The following is a 26,872-nucleotide window of genomic DNA, read 5'->3' as shown; positions in this document are numbered from 1 at the left end:
CCTAAAGCTAAACTTTAAGCCACAGTTAGATGGCAGAGCTTGAGGCTAACTTAATAAATGAAGAGTATTAGGAAATGTGGTGGCAAAAGTAACTCTGACCTCAATGAAAATAGTAAGATATTTATTTTTGACATGAGGATTTCTAACATCAGATACCAGTTAAAGAAAAACACCAAGGATCCCTTAATCGTTTCTCTTGAACAGACGAGTGTAAAAAAGAAAAGCTAAATATTGCATTCCAGAAAACAACTAAAACTTCATACAAACTGTGAAGCAGTTGGAATTATCCTGGCGTTTTGCTGCAGCAGGACCTGGCCAGCTAACTATCGTAGCATCTACTGTGCAGACGAAAGGAATCAGTTCACCCAACGACTCTTTAGTGCATGATCCACCGCTGGCAAAGACAGTTCCTTCCCTGAAGTCCCTGCTGAGCTCTTTCCTTCTGGGCATTGTTAACACACACCTGTAAGCTCCAGCACAGCTGACTGCCAACACTCCCTCTGCTTTTACTGATTTTATTACTGATTAATTGTTTATTGTGCTGTAGTTAGAAGCAGGGATGCTGCTTTTTCAGCCAACAGCTTCTCCAATTTGTGTTTTTGTTTAATGAACATTAGGCCAAATTTTCAGAACAACATGAAGACCAGATTATTTGTGTTATGTGCTGATAGAACCCTGTAATTAAACGAGGGTGCGCTTCCCCCCCACAGCAGTAGAAACAAGTTGGACATGACATAAGCTTCTTGTTGTGTGTCCTGACCTCTTGCGAACCTCTTGCATCGTGTCACTAACGAGCTTAAAATCCAACCCGACACATCATGTGTCTCTTAGCAGGAACGGGCCAAAGTCCTATTTATAATAAGCCTTTTAACAGCATGGAGTCGGGCGCCTGCGCAGTAGAAGCCGGATTGTTGCAGGCTCAGACAGGGCGGCCCGTTACCAAGCACTGCACCGCGCTTTTCCATAAGGTCTACTGCTGCCAGCCGGGTAACAACACAGAACACAGTGAGTATCGGCACTTTTACACCTCAGAGACCCGCTCTCCTTCCCCTCAGCTCCCTGTGTTGCGTGGGGGAGACGTGTTCTGCCTTTTCCTCCCACACACAGAGGATGTTTCCCCCGCGCTGACGATCCTGAGGTATTCGGGGAGGCCTGTAGAGGGGGCCGCTAGGAGAGCAGCTCCGGCGTTGCGGCTTTTTCAGCCCAAAGGGCTTCCAGCGTCAGCTAACGGGAGCATTTATTGTTCTCGGCTCCGACTCGACATGTCAGACCCCACCGCCCCAGTTTTTATCCGTGGACTTCAGCGGTTCTCACTCAGGGCTTTGCTGCAGCTTTTTTTTTTTCTCCCCCCTCAAGGCCCCGCACATTTTCCCCCATAGAGAATAGACTGACTTTGCTTTGGTGCGCCGCTTATTCTTATTCAAAGCAGTCACTCCTGAACCAACGACCGTGTAAGTCTGAGCCTCCGTGTTTGGGTCTCATAAATATTTATTTATTTATTGCTCTATTTTATTTTATTTGGCAAATAGGTGTCAACCGCGTCAAGTGATTGTGAGGGAGGCAGTCGAGCCTCAGATTGGAAAACGCTGGCTCTGCTGAGAGGGCATTCACAGTCCTCAGGCTTTAAACATGACTCAGGTGTTTAAATAAAACCGATAGGACGTGCTGATACGGAAAGGTGAATGTCGGTGCAGGGAGGCATCACTGGTTCATTCAGTCTGGAGCTGCCACTTCAATCTAAAGAGGATTACAACACATCTGTAGATTACAGCTGGTTTACAATCAGAGATCAAATGTGTATCCCACATTTGATCACGTTGGGTTCTTTCTAGATCCTTCTAGATTGAATCTTTTTTTTTTTTTTCATTTTGGTTTTGCCTCAAATTCAGATCTGAAAAGTGTGGTGTGCTTTTTTTGCATACTGCTACTGCTAGAGGAACATTTCACTTAATTTATCAAAGAGCGGTGACTGAAAGAGTGTCGCTGTTTTCCTCAGGAAGGGGATGGCAGTGAATGTGTACGCCACATCCGTGTCCATTGACAACCTCAGCCGTCATGACATGCTCGCATGGGTCAACGACTCCCTGCATCTCACGTACACCAAGATCGAGCAGCTCTGTTCAGGTAAGCTCGAGCGAAAAAAAAGAAGATTCTTCAGCGTCTTCATTGATCTAACAAATCTGTCTGTCTGTGTTCTCTAGGAGCCGCTTATTGCCAGTTCATGGACATGTTATTTCCGGGTTGCATTCTTCTAAAGAAGGTGAAATTTCAAGCCAAACTGGAGCATGAATTTATACACAACTTCAAAGTTCTTCAAGCAGCTTTTAAAAGGATGAGCGTCGACAAAGTAAGCAGCCTTCATCGCCTAGTTTTACGTTGCAAATCTAATACCACGATACGACAGAGTACGAGGGCCATACTAATAAATAAAAAATGAGATTACAAGATTAAAGTCGCAAAACGATAAGAATAAAGTAACAATTTTACGAGAATAAATCTGTATTAGAATACAGTCATAATATTACCGGAATAAACTAATGATGTTATGAGGAAAAGTCAAACTAATACGCAGGGTTTCCCACAGAAAACTTGCTAAGCCTGGTGCTCAGGGCGCTACGGCATCCAGCTGGCCGCCATGTTTTTCAGTTTAAAAATGTTTAAAGTTGACAGAAAATTTGAAAATATCATTTGATAGTTAGGCATTTTTGGAAGACTGGACGATTAAGACCTAAACACCAACTATAAAGTAAAAAAAAAAAAAGCCAATCATTAAAAAAAAAACATAACAATGCTAAGCCTGGTGGGGGCACAAGGAAAGCCTGGTGGCCCGCCAGGCTTATAATACACTAAATACGAGAATAAAGTCATAATATTTCGAGATTAAAGTCTTAACATTACCAAAATAAAGTGTTAATACTACGACTTTATTTTGATATTGTTCTGATTTTATTCCCATGCTATTTCAACTCTATTCTCATAATATCATGACCTTATTCTCGTAATCTTATTTGTTTTATTTTCTCAGCATGGCCCTCATACTCCGCTGGACATCAAAACTCGGAGTCTCACACCTTGAGACTCACAGAGATCTTTTTGTTTCCCCTCTCCAGATAATTCCAGTAGAAAAGCTTGTCAAAGGAAAATTCCAGGACAACTTTGAATTCGTCCAATGGTTCAAGAAGTTCTTCGACGCCAACTACGACGGGAAGGAGTATGACCCCATGCTAGCCAGGCAGGGGCAGGACGTGGCCCCTGCCCCCAATCCAGGTGATCACTTTATCCACAAACCAAAGAGAAACCCAGGTAAACCAAACCCCTCTTGGCTTTCGCTGCACGGCCTTGCTGAGCTTTTGGATGGCTCAAAAGCGCTCGCTGTAAAGCAAGTGTTGTGAGCGGCACGATTCACAGAGCGGCGGGCTAACCTCACAGCTCGGCATCCCGCTGACCTATGACACTGCGGGGGGCCGCGGCCGACACCGCAGTGCATAGAGGGATGCAGCCACACTAAGGAAGACGGTCCACATCCTTTTCCCTTTCCCTTTTTCTCTCTTTTTTTTTGGTTCAGAAATGCTGAAACATGAACAAAAATGTTGAATATTTCCACCTGGATTCTTCATCACACAGCTGATGCAACTGAAGAATCGTCTGAATAAATTCAAATATGATTAGAATATCATTTAAAAGTTATTTTTAGTGAAACCTCTATGGATTCGCTGCAGACATGATTGTGATGTACTTCAAATGATTATTTAAGTCGGTTTTGATGATTACGGCTCACGGCTAATAAAAAGCTAAAATTCAGTTTCTCTGGAAATTGTATTATTATTTTTTTTTACACAGGACATTCATTTTTAATTTAGAAATGTTGGCCCACTTAAAGTATTGTCCCTGCGCTGGACAGTATATTTAGTAAATTAGCAGCACTCTGTTTTGCTACGTGGTTAGCAAATGGAAGGATTAAGTCCTTTTAAAAAAAAATATTAAGATATAAAATGTACTTTAATCTAAAAAGAAGAATAGGAACCACTTCACTTAACAACAACTTCACCTGTTTTCTCCTTTCCAAACTCATGAATGAGATGAGAATTACATCCCAATCTTCTCAAGACTGGGGTTATTGCTGTTACATCCACACTTTTTCCTTCCACTCAACTTTCCAATAATAACCAGCCCTTTTGAGGCTTAATTTCATTGTGGAAGGTGTCAGTGATGACCATGCCTACAGTTTAGCATTTACTCATTATGAAATATTCAGATTTTTTTTTTTTTGTTTTTTTTTGAGAAACTCAATTTTAGGTTTCGATTAGCTCAAAATCCTTGAAAATGTAAGGAACCGAAGGCTTGTGTGTAATCAGTTCAATTACCCAAATACATGAACTTTTAAATGATACATTCTGATGAATTGAGATGTGCCTATGCTGTTCCTAAAGCTGGTTTGATTGACCAAATTAAAATAAAAAAACTGCTTTCACATTACTAACACGAGCTTGGAGCAGAATTGTTCTGTTGCTTGAACATCATGGGGAACAATCTCCATGGAGCTGCAGTGTGTCTAAAACCAGCTTTGTAACTCTGTCGCTACGTAGCTGTGTGGGTGGAAATGGGCAGAATCATGACTGCACTTATTTTCAGAACCGTAGTTATGCGTGTCGGCACGTTCTGTCTTTGAGACTTCAGCACTTTTAGCTGTCTTACAGTTGAATTGAACGCGGATAATTTGGATCTTCAGTGTCACAATGAAAATGGTGAAAATTGCTTTCCACAATGTGACGTCTCAAAGGCACATCATGCCGCTCTAGAACGTGCTCGATCTGTCGCCACTACTGCTACAGAGCTCAAGTGTTGTGATCTGACTGGTTTTAAAGGAACCCCCCCCCTGCCCCCCAATGCCCCCCCCCCCCGCTCCCTCTGCTGTCTCCGGTAACTCCAGGACCACAGCGAACGTCTCCAACGGTTCCCAAAAACATGCCAACACCACAGCGAGTCCAGCACAACATGCCTGCCATAAGGAAGAATCCGTCTTTGTCCAGAAACGGGGGCAGCGACGCCGAAATCATGGAGCTAAATCAACAGGTACAGTTTCACAAAGATCACATATTCTACAGGAAAAGTAAATTTGTGTCAAGCTTATACAGTATTTGTAAAAAACTGTTGTCTGCTGATGACACCCGGTATTTTTTTTCTGCTGGAAAGAAAGGATTAAGAAATGATGCTAATTTAAGATTTTGTTCCAGTAGCCGGCATTTGGGGATTTGGGACATTTTAGCTTGTAAACAAGCAAAAAAAATGCAATACTTTGCAATCATTTACCTTTGCATTTAAATAAGGAAATTAATATGGAATTTTTTAAAAATGCACTGCAGTTTGGCATAAAACAAAAACGAGAAAATGATATGTATTCATAGGGGAAAAAAATAAAAAGTACTGTAAATTGCAAAATATTATGCTTGTAGTTCACTATATTTTAAGGATATTTACACTGCCTTACTTTTTAAAATGCAGTTGCCCGATCCAGAAACAATTCATGCTGGCTTCACACAGGAAGATCTTTGGTGACGCTTCGCCTCCAACCTGCACGTCCACTGATCAGAGCAAATAGGATTCATATACAAACTTAACCTTCTAACAGGAAACAATCTGTTCCATCTCTTTAAGATCATTAAAAACAAACTTTATTTACTGTATGTAAATCAAAATGCTTATTGATTATCTATACCACATGTGTCAAACTCGGGGCCCGTGGGCCAAATCCGGCCCACTGTAGCTTTTTATGTGGCCCTCTAGACTCTAGACTAAACACCAAGTGTGCTTAAATATTATGTTATCAATCAACTCAATACAGTTTTTATCGGTTTACTGCCAAATTATATCAATTTGCGTGAGAAAAATTAACGCAAAATTAACGAATCCCCGAACTTTTTTGTGCTGATACATAATTGGGAGTTTATTGCTGATTTTTCTCAAAAACTGCCAGAAACTATCTTACTTGTACTAAACAGCTGCCTCAGCCTTAATTAATATCAGATTATAGTCCATGATCTACACAGCAAGTAATAAAAAGTCACATTTACTGCCATAAATAAGCGCAAATATTGCAAATATTTCCAAATTAGCACCACAAACATTTTGATTTTTATTGCAAAAAAATCACAAAAGAATCACAAAATCCTGGAGGGACTGAAAAGATGTTCAATAATATTATTTAATTTTAAGAACTCATTAATATTTTTTAACAGGATTTATCAATACGTTCTTGCAGAGCCGCTGTTCTGACTATCTGTCATACCTCGTCAATCCAGTATACCTTGTGGTAATGCGCACATCGATGTCACATTTCTTATAAATCCGTCATACCTGTAGAAGTTTCATTTTGTTTGTTTATTTCTCAGAAGTTTACGGTAAATAAAAAAAATAAAATAAGAAACATCTAGTTATTTCCACGCAGTGTCCAGAAAGAGGTGTTGTTCTGCTTGTTGCCTAACAGCTTCGGTCAGCATCCAGCGTTACTCATGTGCTTTTTTTAGGACATATTCCGTGCAGTTTACATAGAAATATTTACATTTTAAAAAGGTAGATTAGCTATAGAGACAAAATATCCCGACCAAATTTGTAGTCAAACAGTATTTGTAGTAAATATTGACGCTAAACGGGACTAATGTCTTGTTTACAGTATGGTAACGATATTGAAAACAGCAAAAGTCATTTATGTTAGTATATTAACATAGCAGCTTAGTTAAATAAAATTTACCGTAAACGTCTGAGAAATAAAACACACAGGTATGACGGATTTATAAGAAATCTGCTGAGCATGCACAGGTACGCTGGATTTATGGGTAAGACAGATAGTCAGAACACCGGCCCTTTAAGAGTATTCATGACCTTGATTCAGCAGAAAACGAAGATGCGTTTGACGCCCCTGGTCCAAACCGTCAGCTTGTTGTTTTCTCCCCCTCAGTTGATGGAGCTGAAGCTGACGGTGGACGGTCTAGAGAAAGAGAGAGACTTCTACTTCAGCAAACTACGGGACATTGAGCTCATCTGCCAAGAACATGAGAGTGAAAACAACCCTGTGCTCAGCAGGATAATTGACATTCTCTACGCCACAGAGGTACCTCTAACATTAGGACTGATGATGCCTTTTGCTTTTACTGATCTGTAGCGAAAACAAACATTTCCCAAAACGTCTTCTGTCGTCAGCAGCTGCACTGTGACTCATCCGACTTCGTGATGTGTTTTTGCAGCTCCTGGAGACGAGATGATTAAGACGTGTTTTTGGTTATTTTCAATTCAGTCGACAGAAAACGTAAATCTGAAAGACGTCGATGTTTTGTGTGTCGCAGGAAGGCTTCGCCCCTCCAGATGAGGACGACCTCGATGAACAAGGTCACCTGGACCAGGATGAATACTGAACTCCCTCCTCCGCCACTTCTTTTCTTTTTGCCCCTCGGTTTTTCTACTCTGCACGCTTTCTAGCATCACTCCTCCTTTTTCCTGCTCTCTGTCTGCCTCTTTCTTTTTGATCATGTGTATATCTGTTGCTAACCTGCCCCTTCACCCTCCCAGCAGGTGCTGTCTTACCGCACCTGCTCCATCTTATCATTTTCCACTCCTCCTTTCCTCCACGTACGCAGTAACAGCAACTACAACAATATCCCAGTGATTTTAGCATGAGCAATGCAACAAAAAAAAGAACTGGAACAAGAGGAGTTACAACAAAAGCTAAATCTTTTCTGTAAAGATTAATTTTAATTTCTTAAGGAATATTTTCTTTTCTTTTTTCTTTTGTTCTTGAGTTATTTATTTGCCTTTATGTTGATACTACTGTTAGAGCACAGAGCAACACTGCTCCATAGTGCCATCATGACACTCTTTGAGCCACTAAACCTGTAATAGAAGTGACTTCTGACTAACTTTCTTTTTTTTTCTTATTTATTTAACTTATATTTTGTTTCGGTTGAATTTCAGTAGCAGAACTATTGCAAACCTGCGGTATGTGAAAAGAGCCGAGGGCCGAACGCGCTCCGGTTTGTGCTTGGGTCAAGCTTCTGAGTTGTCCTTTTATTTTATTTTATTTTTTTGCTGCTGGTTTTAAGCATGTGAAAATGCTGAAGGAAGTTGTTCGGTGCGATGACTTCAGAAAAGTGATCATTGCTCTGCAAATATTCCTTATGTATGAGCAACATATCTGAGCATGAGAATGTTACACAGTGACTGTGAATGAGTGATATTTTGTAAATGTGCTTTGTGTGAAGATTTTGTAAGTTGTCTCAAGAAGATTCTGGTTTATCCCGGCAGTATACTATGGGCTAACAATGCACTAGCCTTTAAGCTTAACCTGCAGACTAAAAATATGGTTATGTAGCAGTTTACAACAATCAAATACAGACACATTTTTACATGACTTTTTTTTTCTCCTACTGATGAAATTGTAGTGTTTTTATGTCTAATTTGCGGAAAAGTTGTCCAAAGTTTTAGTTCCCGTCTGAAGGAAAGTTGTGATCTGTGGTTAGTTGGCTGGTTGTCAACGACGCCTCCTTTTCCTTCCCTACGCTGTTTTTCAATTTGCAAACTGGCTGGAACATGCATTCATCGACCATGTCCACAGAACAATCATCTTTTGAGTTTTCAATAAATACACAGTTGTTGAACAATGTATTTGTTGTCTCTTGTCTCTAAATTTAACCTACACGCTGCTAGCACAGAGGAGAAAACTTTGCCACGTTTCCATTGTTTCTAGCGGAAGATTGTACATTTTAACACAAGCTAACAATGATTGTGCTGTATTTAGACGTAGAGCTACAAATACACGAAAGACATTTTAAAACCTGTTGAAAAAATATAATTACAATTATTCCCAGATAAAAATCGATGCCCGCTTCATCCTAGTACTTTTCTTTAAAACTGAAACTTTATTTTTGTATTTTTTTCGACACTACCTTTTATGAAGAAAATCTAAATATCCCTCCGCCTTTTCGTCCTACTTTGACGGTAATGCATCTAAATGTATTACTTAGCATTTCAGAAATTTAATTTACAGCAATTACCATCCTCTTTGTGTGATTTGTATACGTAGTTTTAGTTCCCATTAGCTTTTTAAAAGAGTCAAAACTGCGGTAGCGCAACGTAATCCACCAAAAACATATTTACCAAAGTTACCAAAACATGGTGTCATTTCCATTTAGAGCCAGCAGATGGCAGCAAATTACAAACAACAAACCACTTACATCCTCTCCGTAGAGCTCGTGCGACACATATCAAAATAAATCACTCTTGTAATTTTTTGTGCTGTTAAAAACAAGACTGTTTAAGCCACTAAATACATTGAAACTGGAGAGTAATAGACAGACCTAGGATCCTCATCATGAGACATGTAAAAGTTATTTTAAACTAAAAATCGTTCCCATTGATTTCCTGCTTTGAAACATTTAATTAGGAAATATTTTACTTTTTATCACTTGCATTATCTTACAAATTATGCTTTCGAGTTCACTTGAACATTATGTTCTCCTTTCTGTGTGTCTATCACTTAACATCCCAATAAAAAGCAATTAATGTTTTTTGACAAAACATGAAAAACCCCAACAGATGTCACCACTTTTGAAAGAAACTTGCACACCACATATTTGTACATTTGAATGACATGATTAGAGGAAACCTGAGGTGCCCAGAGGGAATTTTATTCACAAATTCAATACATCATACAGAAAAGCAGAAGCGTACAATTCAGAAAATCTGGACCACAAGCAAACCACGTGTAAAACCTTCACTTAATTCTAAATGAAATTGTAATCTGATCTGTTATAATCAAACGTGAACAAATAAACATTTCCAAGCAGCAAATCAAACAAACAAACAAAAAGTTGCCTACATATCAGAACAACAGTAGCAAAATGAGATTTTTTACACAATAATAAGCAACTCATACACTCAAGCCAACATCAGATTATTCTTGTTGCTATGTTACTGTTGGTAGAACATCAATTATTTTATTAAATAGTATTTTTTAGGAAAAAAAAAGATTGAAAAAAAAGACCCACAGAAGCTATTGTATAGGCCACCATTTTGGGTGAAAAAAAACAAAAGTGATCCGGTTTTACTCTCAAGCGCCCAGCATTTTCTTCACCATGTATCCGGGCATGTTGTAGAGGAAAAGGCCCAGGATGGCCAGCAGCAGGAGCGCCGTGACGATCTTGATGGTCAGCCACCTGTACTGGTCGCACACCAGGTGCTTCGCTGCTTTGAGTGGGATGAGGAACCAGAGGAGGGCAACGTCTGGGCGGCTGTGGGAGCAGAGAGAGGCGAATGACAAATCTGAGCAAAGCTGTTTCTTCTGCGTAAAACACGAAGCGCACAGACAAAAACGGAGGTGAGAAGAGCACATCTTTCATACTTGGGTTTCTCCAGAGGATCCGGCTCGTTGCGCCCGTCTCCAGCTGGGCTTTTCTCAGCTTCCTCCCCTGTCAGAAGGTGCAGCTCAGCTTCCACCTTACCCTAAAGACACAAGAGGTTTTCATTCTGCCAGGTCGGGTTACAGTGCAGAACTCCCAACAAGCATGACAAACTTTCCAAGTCGAGTTTCCAAGTTAGGCTTTCAAACCAAGGAACTACAACTGCAAAGATCTCTTGGATGTCACAAGTGAACTGGGTAAGCTAGCTGGTTGAAACTTCATCCCAAACATGTCAGAACCTGTCTGGAATGGCCCCAAACTTCAAAACCAACACTTACTAAAACTTGAAATCTGATTCATATCTGATGTTGCCGTTTGCAGAAATGGCTTCCACTAAGGAGAACTCTTCTTGCCTGCTCTGTGGCTGCCACCCACCGTCAGTTCAAACTCGTCGTCTTCTTCGTTCCTGGCGACAAACGGCCACCAGCCTTTGATCCTCTTCTGCTTGAAGATGGAGACCAGCGGCATCTCCGCTTCGTTCGTCACCATTTCGATGGTGCACTGCTTGGCCGTCTTGGCCCCACGCGGGAAGCGGTTCAGGTCCAGCTCGATCGCACCTGTGGAGAATATTTAGCTTTTAATAATTAAAAAAAATAGAAATGTAGTCAACAATCAAATCGATCTCGTTTCAAAAAATACCCAGAAAATCGTCGGCAGAGAAGTGATCGGCGTCCCACACTTGGAGGTTAAGTCGAGGCGGGATCTTGTACTCAGTCTCATCCCAGGCAAACATGGACTCCTTCTTGGAGATGACTATCTTCTCCTCGGCCACCAGGTAGTCGAAAGGGTAGATGAAGCGCCAGTTGAAGTTCCCCTCCCCGGTGATGGAGTGGTAGTGGACGTCGGTGTCCTGCTTGTCCTCCTGCTGTCCCTTCAGCCATCTGACGACACAGATTGAGGGGAAACAGAAGAGAAGAAAAATGGAGATTCATTCCTTCACACGGAAGCATTTCTGCTCGTCTAGTTGTTGGCAGAAAAAAAAATCACCCTCGCACAAAGATGTCACTGGACTTCTCGCCCGTGAAGATGTCGTCATCCTCTAAAACCACCTCGTCTGTGTTCCAGATGATGACCCTCAGTTCAAACCTGCACATGAAAACGTCATTTAGACAGGAGCTTCGAAACGCATCGGGAGTTGTTTCGGTTGCTTCACGCCGGGCTCCTGAAATCCTTCGACCCGTACTTCTTCGGTTTCCGTGGCGAAATGTCCAGAGCGGGACCGGGCGCCGTCTTGTCCTTGGGGAACAGATCCACCCACATCTCGATTCTTCCCTGCGCAAAGTTAGAGAGATAATCAAAGTTAGTTCTCAGCGGCAGGAAGTCGTCGTTGTGACGTTTTACTGCCGTACTTGTTCGATCCCCGGTTTGTCCGGATGGAGCAGCGGTCTGGTCTCCACGTGCTCCGGGACCAGTTTGCAGCCGGCTTTGGGAATCCCGTCCCAATGCCTCAGCACAGTCAGAGCCAGGTGCTCGTCCGTCTGCTTCTTTAAGCCTGGCAAACATCGTCACTTGTTCACACTTTGCAAAAGCATTCCTGCCTCTTATGCTCCTCACGTTTCAGTGGGATTTTATCTGACGGACCAAAATAAAGTGGCACATGTCTGTGGATTTGGAGAGAAAAAATGCGCTGCTGTCTGCAGCAATAGCCTGAATCTGTGAACAGCAATCGTTTTAAGATTCTCAATCTATTCAGGTCTGGACTTTGACTGGGCCATTGTAACTCCCTGAATAAAATTAGATTTATACCACAGAAATGTTTTAAACCAGTGAAGATGTCGTCATCCATCATGTTGGAATGTTAAAATGCGTCCCAACAGGATACTGCTGCCACCGCCGTCGTTCTCTGTAGGGAAAGTTTTCAGTCACACAAAATGCTTTACATTCATTTAGCTCAGATGAAGGAAATTGGATATAAATACATGCCAGACCTTTCACTTTAATTGCTACTTTGTGTTGGTCCATCAGCTAAAATCCCAGTAAAGTTTGAGAAAATATAGAAATTGAAATTGAATTGAAATTAAACGTTTTTTGCAAGTCCACTGCAAATCTTTTTAAGATCGGATCAGTGAAACGGTAGAAAGCAGAGATACCGTTTTCATCCTCGATCTCAGTCGGCGCCATGAAGACCCGGTTCTCCACCTTCACCCGTCCTCCGGGGCCGTAGTGTGGGCCGTCCAGCTTGCCGTCCTTACACAGCTTAGCCAGGATTTGTGTGGGTTTTATGGGGTCTCGCCACACGTTGTAACCATGGCTGTACGGCAAACACGTTAAAGTGAGTTTATGTGTAAAGCTGTCGGCGAAAGTAAGAACTACCAAGTCTCCGAAATCTGTACCCTCGATTATTTATTGTTTTAAAGTGCATTTATTTTGTTTTTATGGGCTTTAGATTCTTACATGGCGTAGTTGCAAGAAATCCCACACGTGGCTCTGTGTTTGCTGTAGAAGCGATTCTCCAGGTCGACCTTCGTTTCTCCAATCAGATCATCGGTTCCCACCAGGTCCCAGTCATAGATCGACACCGTCAGGGTGGAATCCATGGGGAACGTGGCCTCCACGTCGAAGGATCTACCACCACGAGGAAAACACTCGTGTTCAGTAAGACGCTGTTGTTTGGACTCTGTTCAGACCCATCCGGTTTCCCGTCACTTACTTGCCAAACAAAGGGTTCAGCTGTTTGGAAATGTAGTTCTCCTTGTCTTTGATCTCTGTTTTTCCCAGCTTGATCGCGATGTAGGGGTCAGCTTTCCCGTTTATGTCCGCTGGATGCAGATCTGTCGCCTATAAAGAGACAGAAGCATCACGACGCAAGAAAAATAAAACCCTTGTAAATACGACTCTGTTTTCCCTGACAGAGTAATCACATCGTTATACGTTCAGAGCGCATAAGCTCACCCTGACAACATAAATGCGGACCAGGACGTTAACGGGGTCGTTGTTAGGGATGTTCTGAAACATTCCTAAGTTGGAGTCGAAGCTCATGTCTCTGGGCAAATCATCCGACACTTTGTACATGCTCAGCGAACCCTAACGGGGAACGGAGAAGAAGTGGAACGTTGCAAAAACACATATCATCACTTGTAAGGCGTATGGAGCGCTCCTCACTTTGAACTTTCCGACGATCCTGTCCTCGTCCGTCACATTTTGGTCGTCGTCGTCGCCGCCCTTCCCTCTGAACAGGTAAAAGGTGTGGAGCCAGTCCTCAAAGTTGTCAAATTCACTTTCCAGTTCCTTTGGATACACCTTAGTTTGGGAGTAGGAAACACAGCGTTTATCTCTAACCTCGCATGGATTACACATCCATCCAGATAATGTTAAAAAATGACACCACGGTTATTCATTCTCCACCTTCAGCTCATCCAACTTTGGCTTTTTCTTTTCAAACGGATCTACAGCTGCCCTTTTCTTGTCCTTCTTTCCTTTTCCTCTCTTGGGGGGTTTCGCTGGAGCGTCGTCACCTGCGATGTCAGAAAACCGTGCAGAGAGAGAGAGAAAGGATCACGAGAGAAGCCGGGAGAAATTGATCATTTCGGCCTAAAATTTACCACCCTCAGCTTCTCATACAACGAAATATGTCATCGGATTAGACGCCTCTGACATAAAAACTTAGATTTTTACCAGTTTATGTCAATCTAGAAATTTACATTTAAGATTTAAATCTGTTTTAGTTCTTATAGTAAAGTAGAGCTGCACAATATATCTATCTTGGTCAGAGTGTCGTATACATATAAGTACTCAAAATGTTCTGCATGCCAAAAAGCAGGAGTATTTCTGACTAAGATGCTAGCGCTCATAGGGAGCAGTGGGAATATTGTTTAATTGTAAATAAAAAGTAAAGAGTCCATAAAATGAGGATTAATCATAACTGATAATGTTATCACAATTTTCAGCCGTATTGCAATCAGAGGGTTTCCTGAAATGATGAGGCTCTGTTGTTAAAAAAAAAAAAAAGACCCCAAGACGGATCCTTGCGGGACTCCAGAAGTAACGCTTCTCATCTCAGGGTCACCATTTTCACTGAGCGTAGGACCGCTAAGATCTAAGTCATTTTTGACTGAGAATTAAAACCATTCCACTGTAGATAATCTACATAATTACTGAACTTTTAAGAGTTGAATGTCAGAATATTGAGATGTAAGATTTTTTTTCTTTTTACCTCCACCATCAGCGATGTCCATGTCCTCCTTTTCTTCTGAATCTGAGAGAGCTGCCTCCTGAGCCCTGAGAGCCTAAAACAGTAAGAAAGTATTTATTTACTCTAAAAAATAAATACACTATACTTCACAGGACACATTTATGTCTTCATAGGAGATAAGTTTTAAAAGTAGCTTAGCGCAAAAGAGCAAAACCGTTCCTTACCTCAGTTAAAGTTTCAATTGAGGCAAAATATTTGGACCACCAGTCCAACATGCTCTCATCAAGTTCCTCCTCTTCAGGTTCGTCCCCCTTCTTCCTCTTCTTCTTCTTACCTTTCTCGTCTTTGTCGTCATCCTTTTTTTACGTTCAGTGCACATAACGGATATTGTCAGGCGTTGTAAGGACAACACAAACCGTCATTAAAGGTAATCGCTTGTGCTATGCTCACCTCAACTTTGATCACAGCTTCAGAGCACTGGGGGGAGAACAGCAAGTTTAACATGTGTATCAATCAACCAATCAATCAATCAGGTTTATTTGTATGGTACATTTCGGCAACATGGCAGTCCGGATGAAATAGAAGGAGCTTTTAACCTGGTTTAAGTCTTTCGAATCAAGGTGTCAGAGTTTAAACTTACAGAGTCCAGTTTGACCACGGTGTCCATCTTCTTGAACGCAGGCTCCGTTTCCATGCTCACCACGATAATTTCCTCTGAAAGAGAAACGGCGTACAACTGAAACCAGATGGCGTATGTAGATATTGGTACAACAAACACACAGTAGTAGAAAGAACATTGTAGCCAGCTCAAAAATATGCTCTGTACATCTTAACAGCTGTTTCACATGAACCTGTAGGTCTGTGGTTGTGATGTGATAAAATGTGTCAAAAAAAAAGTTATAGGGCTGTGAACGCTTTTCACTGTGTGAGCCTTGCATTTGGGTTATACCCGTAGTGGACCAGTTGTTGGCCTGCTTGTCTGATCCCCTGTAGATGAACTTGCGCAGGCTGGTGACGGCGTTGGAGCCGACCAAAGTGTAGCGGCCAAACGCTCTGCAGTCCACCACGCGGATGTTCAGCGGAGGGTGAAGCAGCTCGTTCTCTGGCAAATCCTAACGCACACATTAAAAGATTCTCTGACTTGGTAAACCTAACGGAGCGGCAGTCACATGCCGGGTCTTTAAGCGTTTGTTATTATTGTTACTCGGCCAAGGAAGCGTTTAGGAAATGACACGGTACCACTTCGAACCACTTGACCAGAGTGCTGAAGTTGGGGTTCTTTTTGTAGTTGGGGATGAGGGCCGACTGAACGCCCTTCCCTGCGCACTCGATGTCCACACGAGGCCGATCCACCTGGGCCAGGTTCACCCTCTTCAAGTCCCTCAAGCCCCAGAACAAAACCTTCAAAGAAGCAAAAAATTTACATGTTGTCGAACTTTCTGCAAAACGGACCAACAATCACTGAGGTTTTCTGAGTAAATCTGGAGCTCAGACCTCAATCCTGTACTTGCTGAGCACTGGCCTAATCCCCAGAGGCACAGGCAGGATGGGGCCGCGGTCCATATCCGTAGGCCCGTCTATGGGAGGAAGGTCCGCTTTTCCATTGGGGCCAATCTGAGAGACAGCAGCAGCGTGAAGCCACAGGAAGGCTTACGAGAGGGAAGCCTTGTTTAGTGAGAGAACTGCCTTCAATTAACCTGGAGAAGCTCAAAGGCTGCCAGCATCTCTCCAGCGGCACCGTTCCCACGGTAGACCTGATAATACTCCAGCTGGGGAGGGAAACGCGGCGGCCCATAGTGCTCATCCGCCATCTTGACCAAAGGCTTAGCAAACGTCCTGCCCATGAAGTCAGCTTTACCCTGAGAGCATAAAGTAGACAATTAAACATCAAATCTGCACTGGATGTTTCAGTTAATAAGTATTAGTGTTGAAATTACTCTGTTTTTTTTTTTATTATTAAAAAATAAGCTAAAAAGTGTCAATATTCATGGTTTTGATTAACATAAAGAAACATGGCTTGAGGTGCACATGTTTCAAGATTTAAAATCTCTACAGATACAAGGAAAGGAAAAAATAATAACATCAAGATCCCCTAAAAAAAATAACCAGTAAACTGCAAAATAGATGCATCTATGTTATGCCAAAGAACAATTAAATAACCCCCTGATGCCTCTGAGAGCTGCGAAAGTTAAATCTTTCTTGCAGTTAGTGGTTATAAAGAGTCAAATACTTTGACGGCCACATACAAAAGCACAAAGTGTCACTGAAAGGAATGCAACAGGGATAGGACGCTAGTGCAGGGTCCATCTGTTTGTCCTTGTGGACCTTTCATATTCCTCTTGCATGCCTTTGAACAAAATCTACTCTGCACACTTTAAGATCCTGCTACCGTACATCAAGGCAATCCACACTCTACTTATCCACAGGGTCATCCAAAACATTGGTGTTATTGTCAGGAGCAGATATAAAATTGTCAGTCAGAAAACATTTCTTCAGAATAGAATCACGTTAAGTTGATGTCAACAAACAAAAGACTGTATTTGTAAAAGGCAGATTGTTGGATTATAACTAAGGATGTCCAGTTTAAAGGGTTTTTAAATGGTCAGCCATTTTAACAAACATGACTTATTTTCCTGAGCAGGGCTTGAAAAACTGTTATTTTGTTAATTTATTGCTTAAGGGTTTTTAACAAAAGAAATCCTGAAATTTACTTCTTAAAAAGCATTTCCAATGTAAGACATGAGATGCATTGGCTTGTCGTGTGACACACGGAGAGCTGTACTCTCAAGCCGCTAACTTTTAGCAAATTGCTGAATTTGTGAAAGAAGAAATTAGCTTTCTTTAAGGTTTTGTCAAAACAAATTTAACTGGAATGGCTGTAAAATATGTTGCAAGCCAAATCATCAACAAGTAACACCAAAACAGAGAAGAAGAATGCTAGTGTTAGCCTAGCGCTTCAGCAAATTGGTTAGCCACAAAATATTGTAAACACGATCATGACGCGGGTTCATGAGATTATTACTGAAAGTTGCTCCATATATCAAGTTACAAAGTTGTTCAGGTTTTAATTATGTGTCAAATTATGTGTCTTGCTAAAACTCTGGTTGGGATGACAAGGTAGTGTCGAAGAAACAAAAGTGACCACATCATCTGTAATGCTGATAAATGTTAAAGGTTTTTAACAATTTTAAAGCTACGCTGGATTTTAAGAGTCCAGGATTAAACCGGGACTCAGATTCAGTAAAAGACTAAGCTTAAAGTAAACAAGTCGCCACTGGGGAGAAAAACAGTGCAGATCAGGACATCCCTAATTATAATTTTGATAAAAAATTCACATAAAACAGTTGCTGAGTCATTAGTTCTATTGAAAGGAAGCGGATTTGCTCCCGTGAATAAAAATGGAGAGCTTGTGACATCTCTGTGTGTAAACTTTTCCTCACCACTGTGTCCTGGTCATAGAGCTCAATGACAATAATGGGTGGATCGTCCCTCAGCTCATAGGCCTCTCCAAACAACTCCACGTTCTCAAACACCAGCAGCTGGTCCCATGTGGGGCAGAGGGTCTCAGCCAGCACCTGCAAGAAAGCAGAGCATTTGTTCCCATCCAATTTTTTTTTTTTATTATACCTTCATTTTTGGGTGGATGAACTCACTTCTGTGACTTGGGTTTGGGTTGAGAAGAAAACTCTTGCGAAGGGATCAGACAGACCTGTGCTGTCAGCAGCAAACAGGCTGCGAGCCTGGTACATGTGGACCCTCAGCTGGAAGATTTGCTTCACTGCAGTGAAAACATTCAGCCTCTCATTTGGAATGTGATTTGAAGACGCTTAAATACTATATGTGCTTTCTTAGACATCTGTTACCAGTATCAGTAATCAATATAATCTCCTTAGTGCTGCGGAAAGTGCCACGATTTTCAATAATCAGGTAGAGCTACGTAATTCGGTCTGACACTTACCAGATGCTTTCTAAATAATCTAATTTACTCTCCAAGAACCGTCACAGTCCCTACGTGCCTAAAGCATTTCAGAAACAGACTCCTTTAACCCCTAACCCCACACTACAACCCAACTCTAGAGATTTCTGACTAAGTTTCACAAATAAAAACGATGCGTTACAAGAAAGTTTCTGGAAAATATATGGTTGATCTGAAAAAGTATCCGGTAAGTAGATACCTTGTTCCAGTAAGTTACTACTGGATTTTGGGGAAAACAATCAGTAAAATAAGTGGCAAGTTCTGGAAACGTAAACGTTTGATTTTCAGAAAATATATAGGAAAGCACCTGTTGAAAAGTTCCAGAAAGTACCCTGCAAGTTCTAGGAAACACTTTGTAGATCACTTGAAAGTTTCAGAAAGCTACCCCGTCAGCTTCAGAACGTGTTTTACGGTACAATTCAAAAGTATTGTTCAAAAGGAAGTGTGTTTGATGATGTATTGCTCCAGTTGTTGGTCTTACTCATGTAGGTGAGGCTGATGGGTGGTGAGCAAGGCATGCCGGGGCCCTTGGACAGCTTGTTTTCCTCAAACCCGTTGGGCAGGCCGCTCAGGTAGTCTTTGCGCTGCCTGTTCAGGCCCAGCCACAGATAAATCTCCAACTTGGACTGAACAGTCCAGCCAGCAGGTCCGAAACCTTTTTTACCAGGAATCTTAGGTAGAGAAAACATTGTTCAGGGGTTTATTCGTCTTTAGAACACAATAAGCAAATAAAAAAAACACAACATAAAATGAAAAATAACAAGAACATAACTGTAAGTGGATTGTTTTCTTTTTACATTTTAACTCACCCTGAGGAAAATAGTTTTGACCTTGCCGCAATCTTTCCCCCTTTCCTCGTCTACACCGGAGTACAGGATGTCTTTGGAAGGAACCCGGGCGTAAGCGATGCGCTTCCCGTTGCTTATCATCCAGATGAAAACATCAGGAACGCTGTGCTGGGGCTGTGAAGTTTTAATTACACCATGCGTAAGGAACATTATATAGTCTTGCAAAGTTACGAATTTATTATTAATTGACTCATTTGGAGAAGGTCTTTACCTCGTCGGCGAGGAAGCGAAGCTTTGTGTGGAAGTTTTGAGCCAGCTTGAGTTTATCCCTGACCGTGCTCTTCTTCACTTGTGTCCTCATCGTCTTCGCTTGTTGACCAATGGCCTCCTGAAAACAGAGATCGTTTAGTGAAACAACGCAATCATGTTCAGCAAACAGCAGGAAAGTGCGGTTTGGTGAGTTGGAGGACTTACCACTTCTGACAAGCAAAGCTTCAGTCTCTCTCTGTCCAGTTTGGTTCTGCCAGACTGATTGTGGTCCTTGTTTGCCAGAGCAATAAATTGACTGAAAGAACACGAGCTTGCTGAGTGTGAGCATCTGAATTTGTCAAATCAGACGGGTTTATTTAGTTCAGTTTTAGTTTTGGAGGCACACAGACCTGCATCCTTGGCTGAGTTCCTCGAGAACGCCTCTCAGCCGTCGTTCAGGATAGGTCTTCTCTGTTTTGATGATCTCCTGCACGTCGTTCAGTCCATCCTCCTGCAAACCCCCCCCCAAAAAAAACACAGTTAGACATCAGACTCAACGGTATTGGCAACTATGATTTGCCATCACGATAGCCGCCCACCTACCAGTTTGTTCGCAATGTTGTCGATGATGTTGGAGTTGTACAGCCGTCTTCTCTGGTCCTGCCACCAACTTTTGATGTAAATGCAGGGCTTCCTCTCAAAATAGGGCAGATGGAAATAGTTCCTGTGGATTAAAGCAAGAGCCATGGTGTATTGTTCCTCCAAAGTTGCCATTTTAAGACGGATTCACAAAATACATTAATAGATACGCACAAAATGTTTTCCACACAGAACCAGCAAACATCAACGTATTTTATTTGGATTTTCCGTGGTAGACATCATGAAGTGTACATGCTACACTTCACATGTAGCAGATGTAAGGTAATAGATGAATGGTTTTTAAATGCTTTCACTAATAAAAATGTGAAAAGTTAGGTCTCTCTTTAAGTTCAGGTCTCTTTACTGAGATAAGATCAGATCCGATGCTAATTGCCTTTGGATGTCGTCTAATTAGTAAGCAGAGTCCACCTGTGTGTAATTTAACCACAGGATAAATACAGGTGGTCCGTGACGGCCTCCGAGGTTTGCTGGAGAACATTAGTGAACAACGGCATCAGCAACTATCAGAACCAGCTAATGAAAGAGCGGTGAGGAGAAAGGCATCATTAAAAGAAGTCCCGTTTGCTGCTGCTCTGATTACATGAAGCTAAACTTGAACTCACAGCTGGCATTTTTATACCACTTTTTGTACGGCATATAAATAATATCACTGCAAAAGAAGAAGCGGAAGTTGCTTCGAGTTGATGGATGATTTATTTGGTCACACTTTATTTGAAGCGAGACTGTCATAAGCATGATATAACAGGAGTCTTCATGAATGCTTATGAGTGTTGTCATGAAGTGTCATTCGGAAAATAATGACACTTTTAAGGCAAAGTTGTCACTTTTAATTGACCTTTAAGGCAAGTTATATTGCAACCTTGCATTAAAAGTGTCATTATGTCCTGAAAAACTCTTCAAGACAACAGTCAGAAACATTCACGAGGACTCCTTCATGTCCATCGTTTCGCTGTTCGACTGTGCTTGAGCGTATCGGCTCTGACCGGTCAGTGATGACGGGTTTCATGGGTGGAGTGGTGGACACTGAAGTCAGGTCTCCGTCGTCGTCCATCTCCTCCTCGCTGGAGTTGTGTATCAGCTCGGTTTCCTCTTCAGCACCGTCGCCGCCGCCCTTCTTCCCCTTCGTTTTGGGTTGGATGACGCCGTCGTTCTCGTTTCCATAGTAACCTGGAAAGAGCGGCTTTCTGAATATGAACTTTGTCCCTTTCACATCTTCCCCCCATTCCTTCCGCCGTGACAGACGTACGGCCTTAGAATTTTAACACAATGTTTTGTGGTAACATAAAGATGATTGAAACAAAGTATTTATTGCTTATTTTGTATGTAACTGTATGACTACGTAGCATGGCGTTCACAGTGCCACAAACACAAATACTGGCCTTGAAAATCATTCCTGTTTGAAATTGGCTTCTTAAAGACATGACTTACTTAAAAAGAAAAAGTTATTTATAACACTAACCTGGACACAATAACTGCATTGAATCATAAGAAATTTTATAAGATAAACGATAAAACGATTGGATAAGACACAGCTGACCTACCTATTGTGACCTCAAAGCTGATTGGCTTGTCGCCGATCTTTCTGTCTATCATTGTGGCTTCCAGGAAAGACCCAAAAAGGAAGAAATCCTCCACCTTCCCAGTAGCAGTCTGGGGAAAAACAAAACAAAAAATAAATAAATAAAAAAACACAACCGTAAGCCTTTAAACACGAGTAGCCTCATCGATGCAAACGGCTATAATTTATGCATGCGACGGGCTAAATTAGAGCTATCAATAATTCACATTAATCGCAGCGCAACGACCTGTCAGCGGCAGAAACCATACGAGCCGCTTGCATGGCTGCCCGTCCGGAGCAGAGACCCACCTCGGAGATGTTGGGCACTCCCTCCACCTGGACCTCGGTGGAGCTGGTGATGTCAGGCGAGGTCGGGTCCAGGATCTCCACGCCCAGGCTGATGAGTAGACGGGCCCTGAAGGACACGCCTTCGCCGAGCCCCTCGTTCAGCTCCTGGTACTCGTCCATCAGGGTGTAGGTGCGGGTGGAGCCGTACATGTTCACCCAGGCGGGCCCCATCGTGGGGAGGAAGCCTGGGAAGCAGGGTGCAGAAGAAGAGCGGAGGGTGATTTGGAAATTAACTGGAAACGATTGAAGGAAATGATCAAGCAAATGTTTTAAAATAGTTCTTAACTGGTTCCACAGGAAAAGCAAATCCTCTGTGTTATCTAGATATTATATTATCTAAATATTGCGACATCAGATAACCCCTAAAGAACTACACTACTGATGTATTTTTCAAATAACAACTTTGTATTTGGAGAAAATTACAATTGAGCACCTGAAAAAAAATTACAAAATTAATTTCCTACCTTATTTTTAGGCCTTAAGAAAATCAAAACATTTTTTGAAAAAAAAATCCTGACACAAAGGATAATAATTCATGCATGAAAGGGTTAAAGAAATTTGTCTGATAATAGATGACCTGCATAGATGGACTGATTTCAACAATATGTTTGACAGAAGCGAAGCTCTACGAATCGCTAACTATTTCAAACTGTCAATAATCACAGGAAAATAATTCAGTCCAGGATTGTTTAGTCAATCTATGTCATACGTTTGTCCTGGTTCTCTAAATCTAAAGCGGTCTTACGTAACAGTTTGACCTAGAGGTGGTCAAACACATTCCAGATTTCCTTAAAAAAAAAATCTGAAGTTGCCAAATTAGACACAAACTACAAAGCTATCAGTCAGCATTACTGTCACACGTCACATGGGGGCAGCAAAACCACTGATATTACATGCAAATAAGCAACAGAAAACTCTACCAGGGCGCAAATGATGGAGCTATTTGTGTGTGTGTGTGTGTGTGTGTGTGTGTGTGTGTGTGTGTGTGTGTGTGTGTGTGAGTGTGAGTTGTTGCCCCCCTCGGGCTGTGCCACCCTGGGCAGAAAGCCACGTTGTCACACCAAACACACTTTTTGTCTTTGTGATAAATGATCACCTTTGTCCCCATCGTTGGAAATCTTCTTCAGATCTAAGAAGTGTGTTCCCATGGCCACATCGTTCACTTTATCCGAGTCCCGGATCTGGATCTTCATGCGCTTGCAGAGGGGAGGAAACATCTCCGTGAAAACGATCTGCTCGTTCCAGATGGGCTCATAGCAGCTCTTCTGTACCGACGTCTTGCCCTGCGGTCACAAATTAAACGCGTTCACATTCTGAGTCCTGCTAACGCACGACAAATATAAAAGGCGGCCGTTATTCGAGCTGACCTTCTGCCCCGCAAAGAGCACTTGGACGTAGGGATCGACCAGGTCTTTATTTTCTCCTATAAACGCCTTTTTGACGTTGGCCATAATGCTGGTGTTCATTCTGGGGAGTCCCTCTGCTCTGTAGATCTTCAGGTAGTAGCGAGCCCACTGCCGCTCTGCAGGAACACCCTCAGGCAGCAGCAGACTCCTGACGCAGGCAGAATTTACTTCTCAATAACTTTTAAAAAAAGGAGAACTTTCGTGGGTTAAACGCCGGAAGTCGCGGGTTTTATTTACCCCTCTATGTCGTCGTCTTCAGACTCATTGGCCTTGTGTGGAGTTTTAATGGTGTCTCCTTTAGCCACAACGGCGATGTCACATTTAACGTAGCCTTTGCAGCCTGCTGTGATGTCGTCCGGGTCAGACAACAAGGCCCATTTGTGGTAAAACTGATGCTCTGTGGGACAAAAACACAAATGTCAGCTTTGTTTTGGATTCCTGATGATGACGTATTTGTTCTTTATTCACTTTCAAATGAGCATGCAGTAATAAATAATCATAACAAATAAACTGTACAAACAAGAATCAGGTGCAAAAGTTCAGATTCATTGTTGATTTTTTTGAATCCACCAAAAAAATTTTTTTACATAAAGGCACAAATAAATGCATAATTGGTCATCAAGGTCTTGGCATTATTCCAGCTGGTCATTTGACCAGTCCTCTTTGCAAAATTTATGGTTGGTTCACCACCTCAGATGCAGCTTTAGTGCATAATTCATAAGTTTTTAAGTAAGTTCAAATTGAGGCCAATGCAGAAGTTTAATTCTGGTCTGGTTTATCTGTTTCTAAACCAAGTTTAGTGTTTACTGGGATCAATATCCTACTAAAACACCCCACTGTGTCCAAGTTTCAGCCATCTGACCCAAGCTGTTAGCCTCAGATGAGGTAAAAATTAGCTCAAACATCCAAAAACCTTCATGCCTCCAGTCTGTAACGAGCTAGAAGGTAGTGGAACATCACACTTTGCAAAACAGCTAACTGCTGAGCATCATGTTGCACCACCATCGTGTTGAGGGATTGTGATGATGTCAGTGACGCTTTGTGCTGCAGAAATAGAGGTCTTCCTCTGAGGTCTTTAACTAGACGGCTGAATGTCGGAAAGGAGGACGATGATCACAAACGCACATCAAAACTGGTATTACAACGGATGACGTAAGGCTTCTAAAGGAGGACAGACTTCAAGCCATTTGTGAAGGTATAGAAACTTTAAATTTTTAAAAAAGTATTTTACGTAAATCAGCTTTATCTGATAAGAGGAATAAAGCGTCTAGTTGTAGTCATGCCATAAACATTACTGAAGTCTATTGATTCTTTGTAGCTTGACGATGTGGATTTATCCAAATATTGTATGTATAATTTCTATCTTTTGTGGATAAGAGGTCATCTACACTCGATATGAAATATCATTAATATTTATTGACGTTGGATAATTATTCCACCACAAACAAAGATAGTTCAAATAAATCTCTAAACATATTAAGGCATCCATGCAGACAGAGGGCTTGATCTGGAGTTAAACTACCAAACACATTGTTTTCTGACCTGGCTGGAAGTAGACTGTGCCAACATCCATTTTAAAAGACCCAACCAGCGTTCCACTTCGCAGAAGATTTTTGGAGTGGATCACCTACAAGTAGGTTAAAAAATACACACAATTAAAAATAAAAAATAAAAAATCCCCCCGTGTCACAGAAGAAATTCCTGTCAGTCGGCTCAGAGGAACTAATGACTTACGGACACTTTCAGGATTTTGTCGAACATGACATCTGGCGGGATGTGGAAGTCAAACACAAAATACTGAAAGAGACGACAGTTTGAGGTGAAGCCTCGTTGTAAGTCAACCTTGAATTTCAGAGGGTTTCCTGACGCCGCGTCATCGTGACCGACTCACTTCGTTGTAGTAAGGACAGTTGGTCGACTCCTTCATGGAGGTGTACTTTTTCTCTTCTCCGATCTCCACACAGACCATGGGGTCCATGTTCAGGCCGACCAGCTGCCTGGCTTCAATCACTGTCACACTGACCTGAAAGTGCACCATCCATCAGTTTACATCTGCAAATCGCAACAACCCGTGAACTGTCCTACTTTGTCCCATTGAAATTACGAAACTGTGATACTTTATTTAACTTTTATGTCACAGCCTACAGGGGAACATTGAGCTTAGCGAGTTGATGTCAAAAAACGTACAATAAGCTGTGCATGCCACACTTTTCAGATTTTGAAAACCCCCCTCAACCCTCCAGGTATGATCTACTTCATGAGTATTGTGTAAAATACTCATAAAAGACACTGAAGTTAGTGGATGCAACTTCAGAAAATGCGAAAAAGGCTCTTCGGGTGCAAATACTTTTCCAAGTATTTATTAACCTACCTGGTAATCCATGGGTCGTCCAGAGCTGGGCTCCATCTTGATGTCCGGCTTCGATCTGAAGAGTTATGCATGATTAATAAACCCAAATAAAAATAAAAATAAAAACCAGACAGTTAGAATAAGGCCTGCCTTTTATTTGAAACATTGGTGGTGACTGCTGTGACGGAGGCCAAAGAGATGGTGTCGGGATCCGGACCTCCCATTAACATCCCGTTACGATCCATGTTCTCCGTCTCCAAAATGGCTGGCTCATCTAGGCATCACACAAAAGACACATCTAAAGAAAAATCCTAAAAGAAAGAAAGAATTGCTATTTTTCTTGCAACATTGTGTTTGGTGGAGAAAAAAAAGATACTCTCAAATTCATCCTCCCATAGATTAAGCATAGATTAAGAACATCATAAGACATAAAATCATGTTAATATGCAACATTTAAAAGCACAAATCATAAGCAAAATACTTTTTAGAGCAAAAGTATTTGTTTGTTTGTGACAAAACGTTTGACGTATTGCAGAAACAGGCTGCGTCTGTCTGTGTAACATTAAACTGGACTTTCTGGCCTCGTTGACACGAATCCAACGATCCGGCTAAGGTGATACCTCCGCCTTTGTCCTCCTTTTGTCCGCGGTGCTTACTGCGCTTCATGGTTCAAAGGTTTCCTCTGAGCGCTCTGCGACACAAAAAATAATCACATTGACAACTTTAGACATTAAAACACAGATGAATGGGACAAACATGGCAACAGAGTCGGCCTAAGTTTGGTTCTTGGCAACTAGCGAGTCAGGTCTGTTAAATGAAGTGCTTTTGCTCGATTTTGCACGTCAGTCACTTTGCATTTATTGTTGCACAAAAAAAAATCACTTTTAGGATCCGTTTGTCAACATTCAATTTTCCACAGAGATGCTATGAAGCTTTCCTGAACTGACAAACACGCTT

General features: G+C 41.8%; 2 protein-coding genes across 4 annotated transcripts; one reads left to right on the top strand and one right to left on the bottom strand.

Annotated features, from left to right (window-relative positions):
* The first annotated feature begins 881 nt into the window (after positions 1–881).
* Positions 882–8,655, top strand: mapre3a (microtubule-associated protein, RP/EB family, member 3a). 2 transcript variants are annotated; one of them, XM_014968969.2, is made up of 7 exons: positions 882–1,005; positions 1,997–2,124; positions 2,202–2,347; positions 3,111–3,303; positions 4,931–5,073; positions 6,956–7,108; positions 7,341–8,655. In XM_014968969.2, the coding sequence occupies exons 2-7, from the start codon at positions 2,004–2,006 to the stop codon at positions 7,407–7,409; spliced, it is 825 nt and encodes a 274-aa protein (XP_014824455.2). In that variant the 5' UTR covers positions 882–1,005; positions 1,997–2,003; the 3' UTR covers positions 7,410–8,655. The 2 variants fall into 2 exon arrangements, with proteins under 2 accessions (XP_014824455.2, XP_014824456.2); XM_014968970.2 differs by lacking the exon at positions 882–1,005 and having other exon boundaries at positions 1,546–2,124; positions 3,111–3,267.
* Positions 8,656–9,669: 1,014 nt separating this feature from the next.
* LOC106904568 (otoferlin-like) lies at positions 9,670–26,581 on the bottom strand. 2 transcript variants are annotated; one of them, XM_088002643.1, is made up of 42 exons: positions 26,536–26,581; positions 26,066–26,189; positions 25,937–25,991; positions 25,457–25,588; positions 25,300–25,362; positions 25,108–25,192; positions 23,803–23,962; positions 23,527–23,713; positions 23,256–23,442; positions 22,121–22,344; positions 21,795–21,903; positions 21,237–21,420; positions 20,197–20,317; positions 20,004–20,104; positions 19,819–19,909; positions 19,616–19,732; positions 19,366–19,518; positions 19,038–19,227; positions 18,234–18,358; positions 18,021–18,155; positions 16,975–16,992; positions 16,278–16,439; positions 16,075–16,194; positions 15,820–15,981; positions 15,530–15,692; positions 15,221–15,294; positions 15,031–15,057; positions 14,805–14,936; positions 14,602–14,674; positions 13,794–13,903; positions 13,551–13,688; positions 13,341–13,472; positions 13,099–13,226; positions 12,843–13,013; positions 12,539–12,699; positions 11,798–11,940; positions 11,632–11,720; positions 11,436–11,534; positions 11,088–11,329; positions 10,824–11,005; positions 10,391–10,491; positions 9,670–10,280 (listed from the first exon to the last, which is right to left on the bottom strand). In XM_088002643.1, exons 1-42 carry the CDS (start codon positions 26,579–26,581, stop codon positions 10,100–10,102), a joined length of 5,397 nt encoding a protein of 1,798 aa, XP_087858769.1. In that variant the 3' UTR covers positions 9,670–10,099. The 2 variants fall into 2 exon arrangements, with proteins under 2 accessions (XP_087858769.1, XP_014824457.2); XM_014968971.2 differs by lacking the exon at positions 16,975–16,992.
* Between the last annotated feature and the right edge of the window lie 291 nt (positions 26,582–26,872).

This window comes from Poecilia mexicana, unplaced genomic scaffold, assembly GCF_051168715.1.
Source record: "Poecilia mexicana isolate PSO_F unplaced genomic scaffold, ASM5116871v1 scaffold_22, whole genome shotgun sequence".
NCBI classification, from domain to species: Eukaryota; Metazoa; Chordata; class Actinopteri; order Cyprinodontiformes; family Poeciliidae; genus Poecilia; species Poecilia mexicana.
This window is presented reverse-complemented; position numbering and strand designations above follow the sequence as displayed.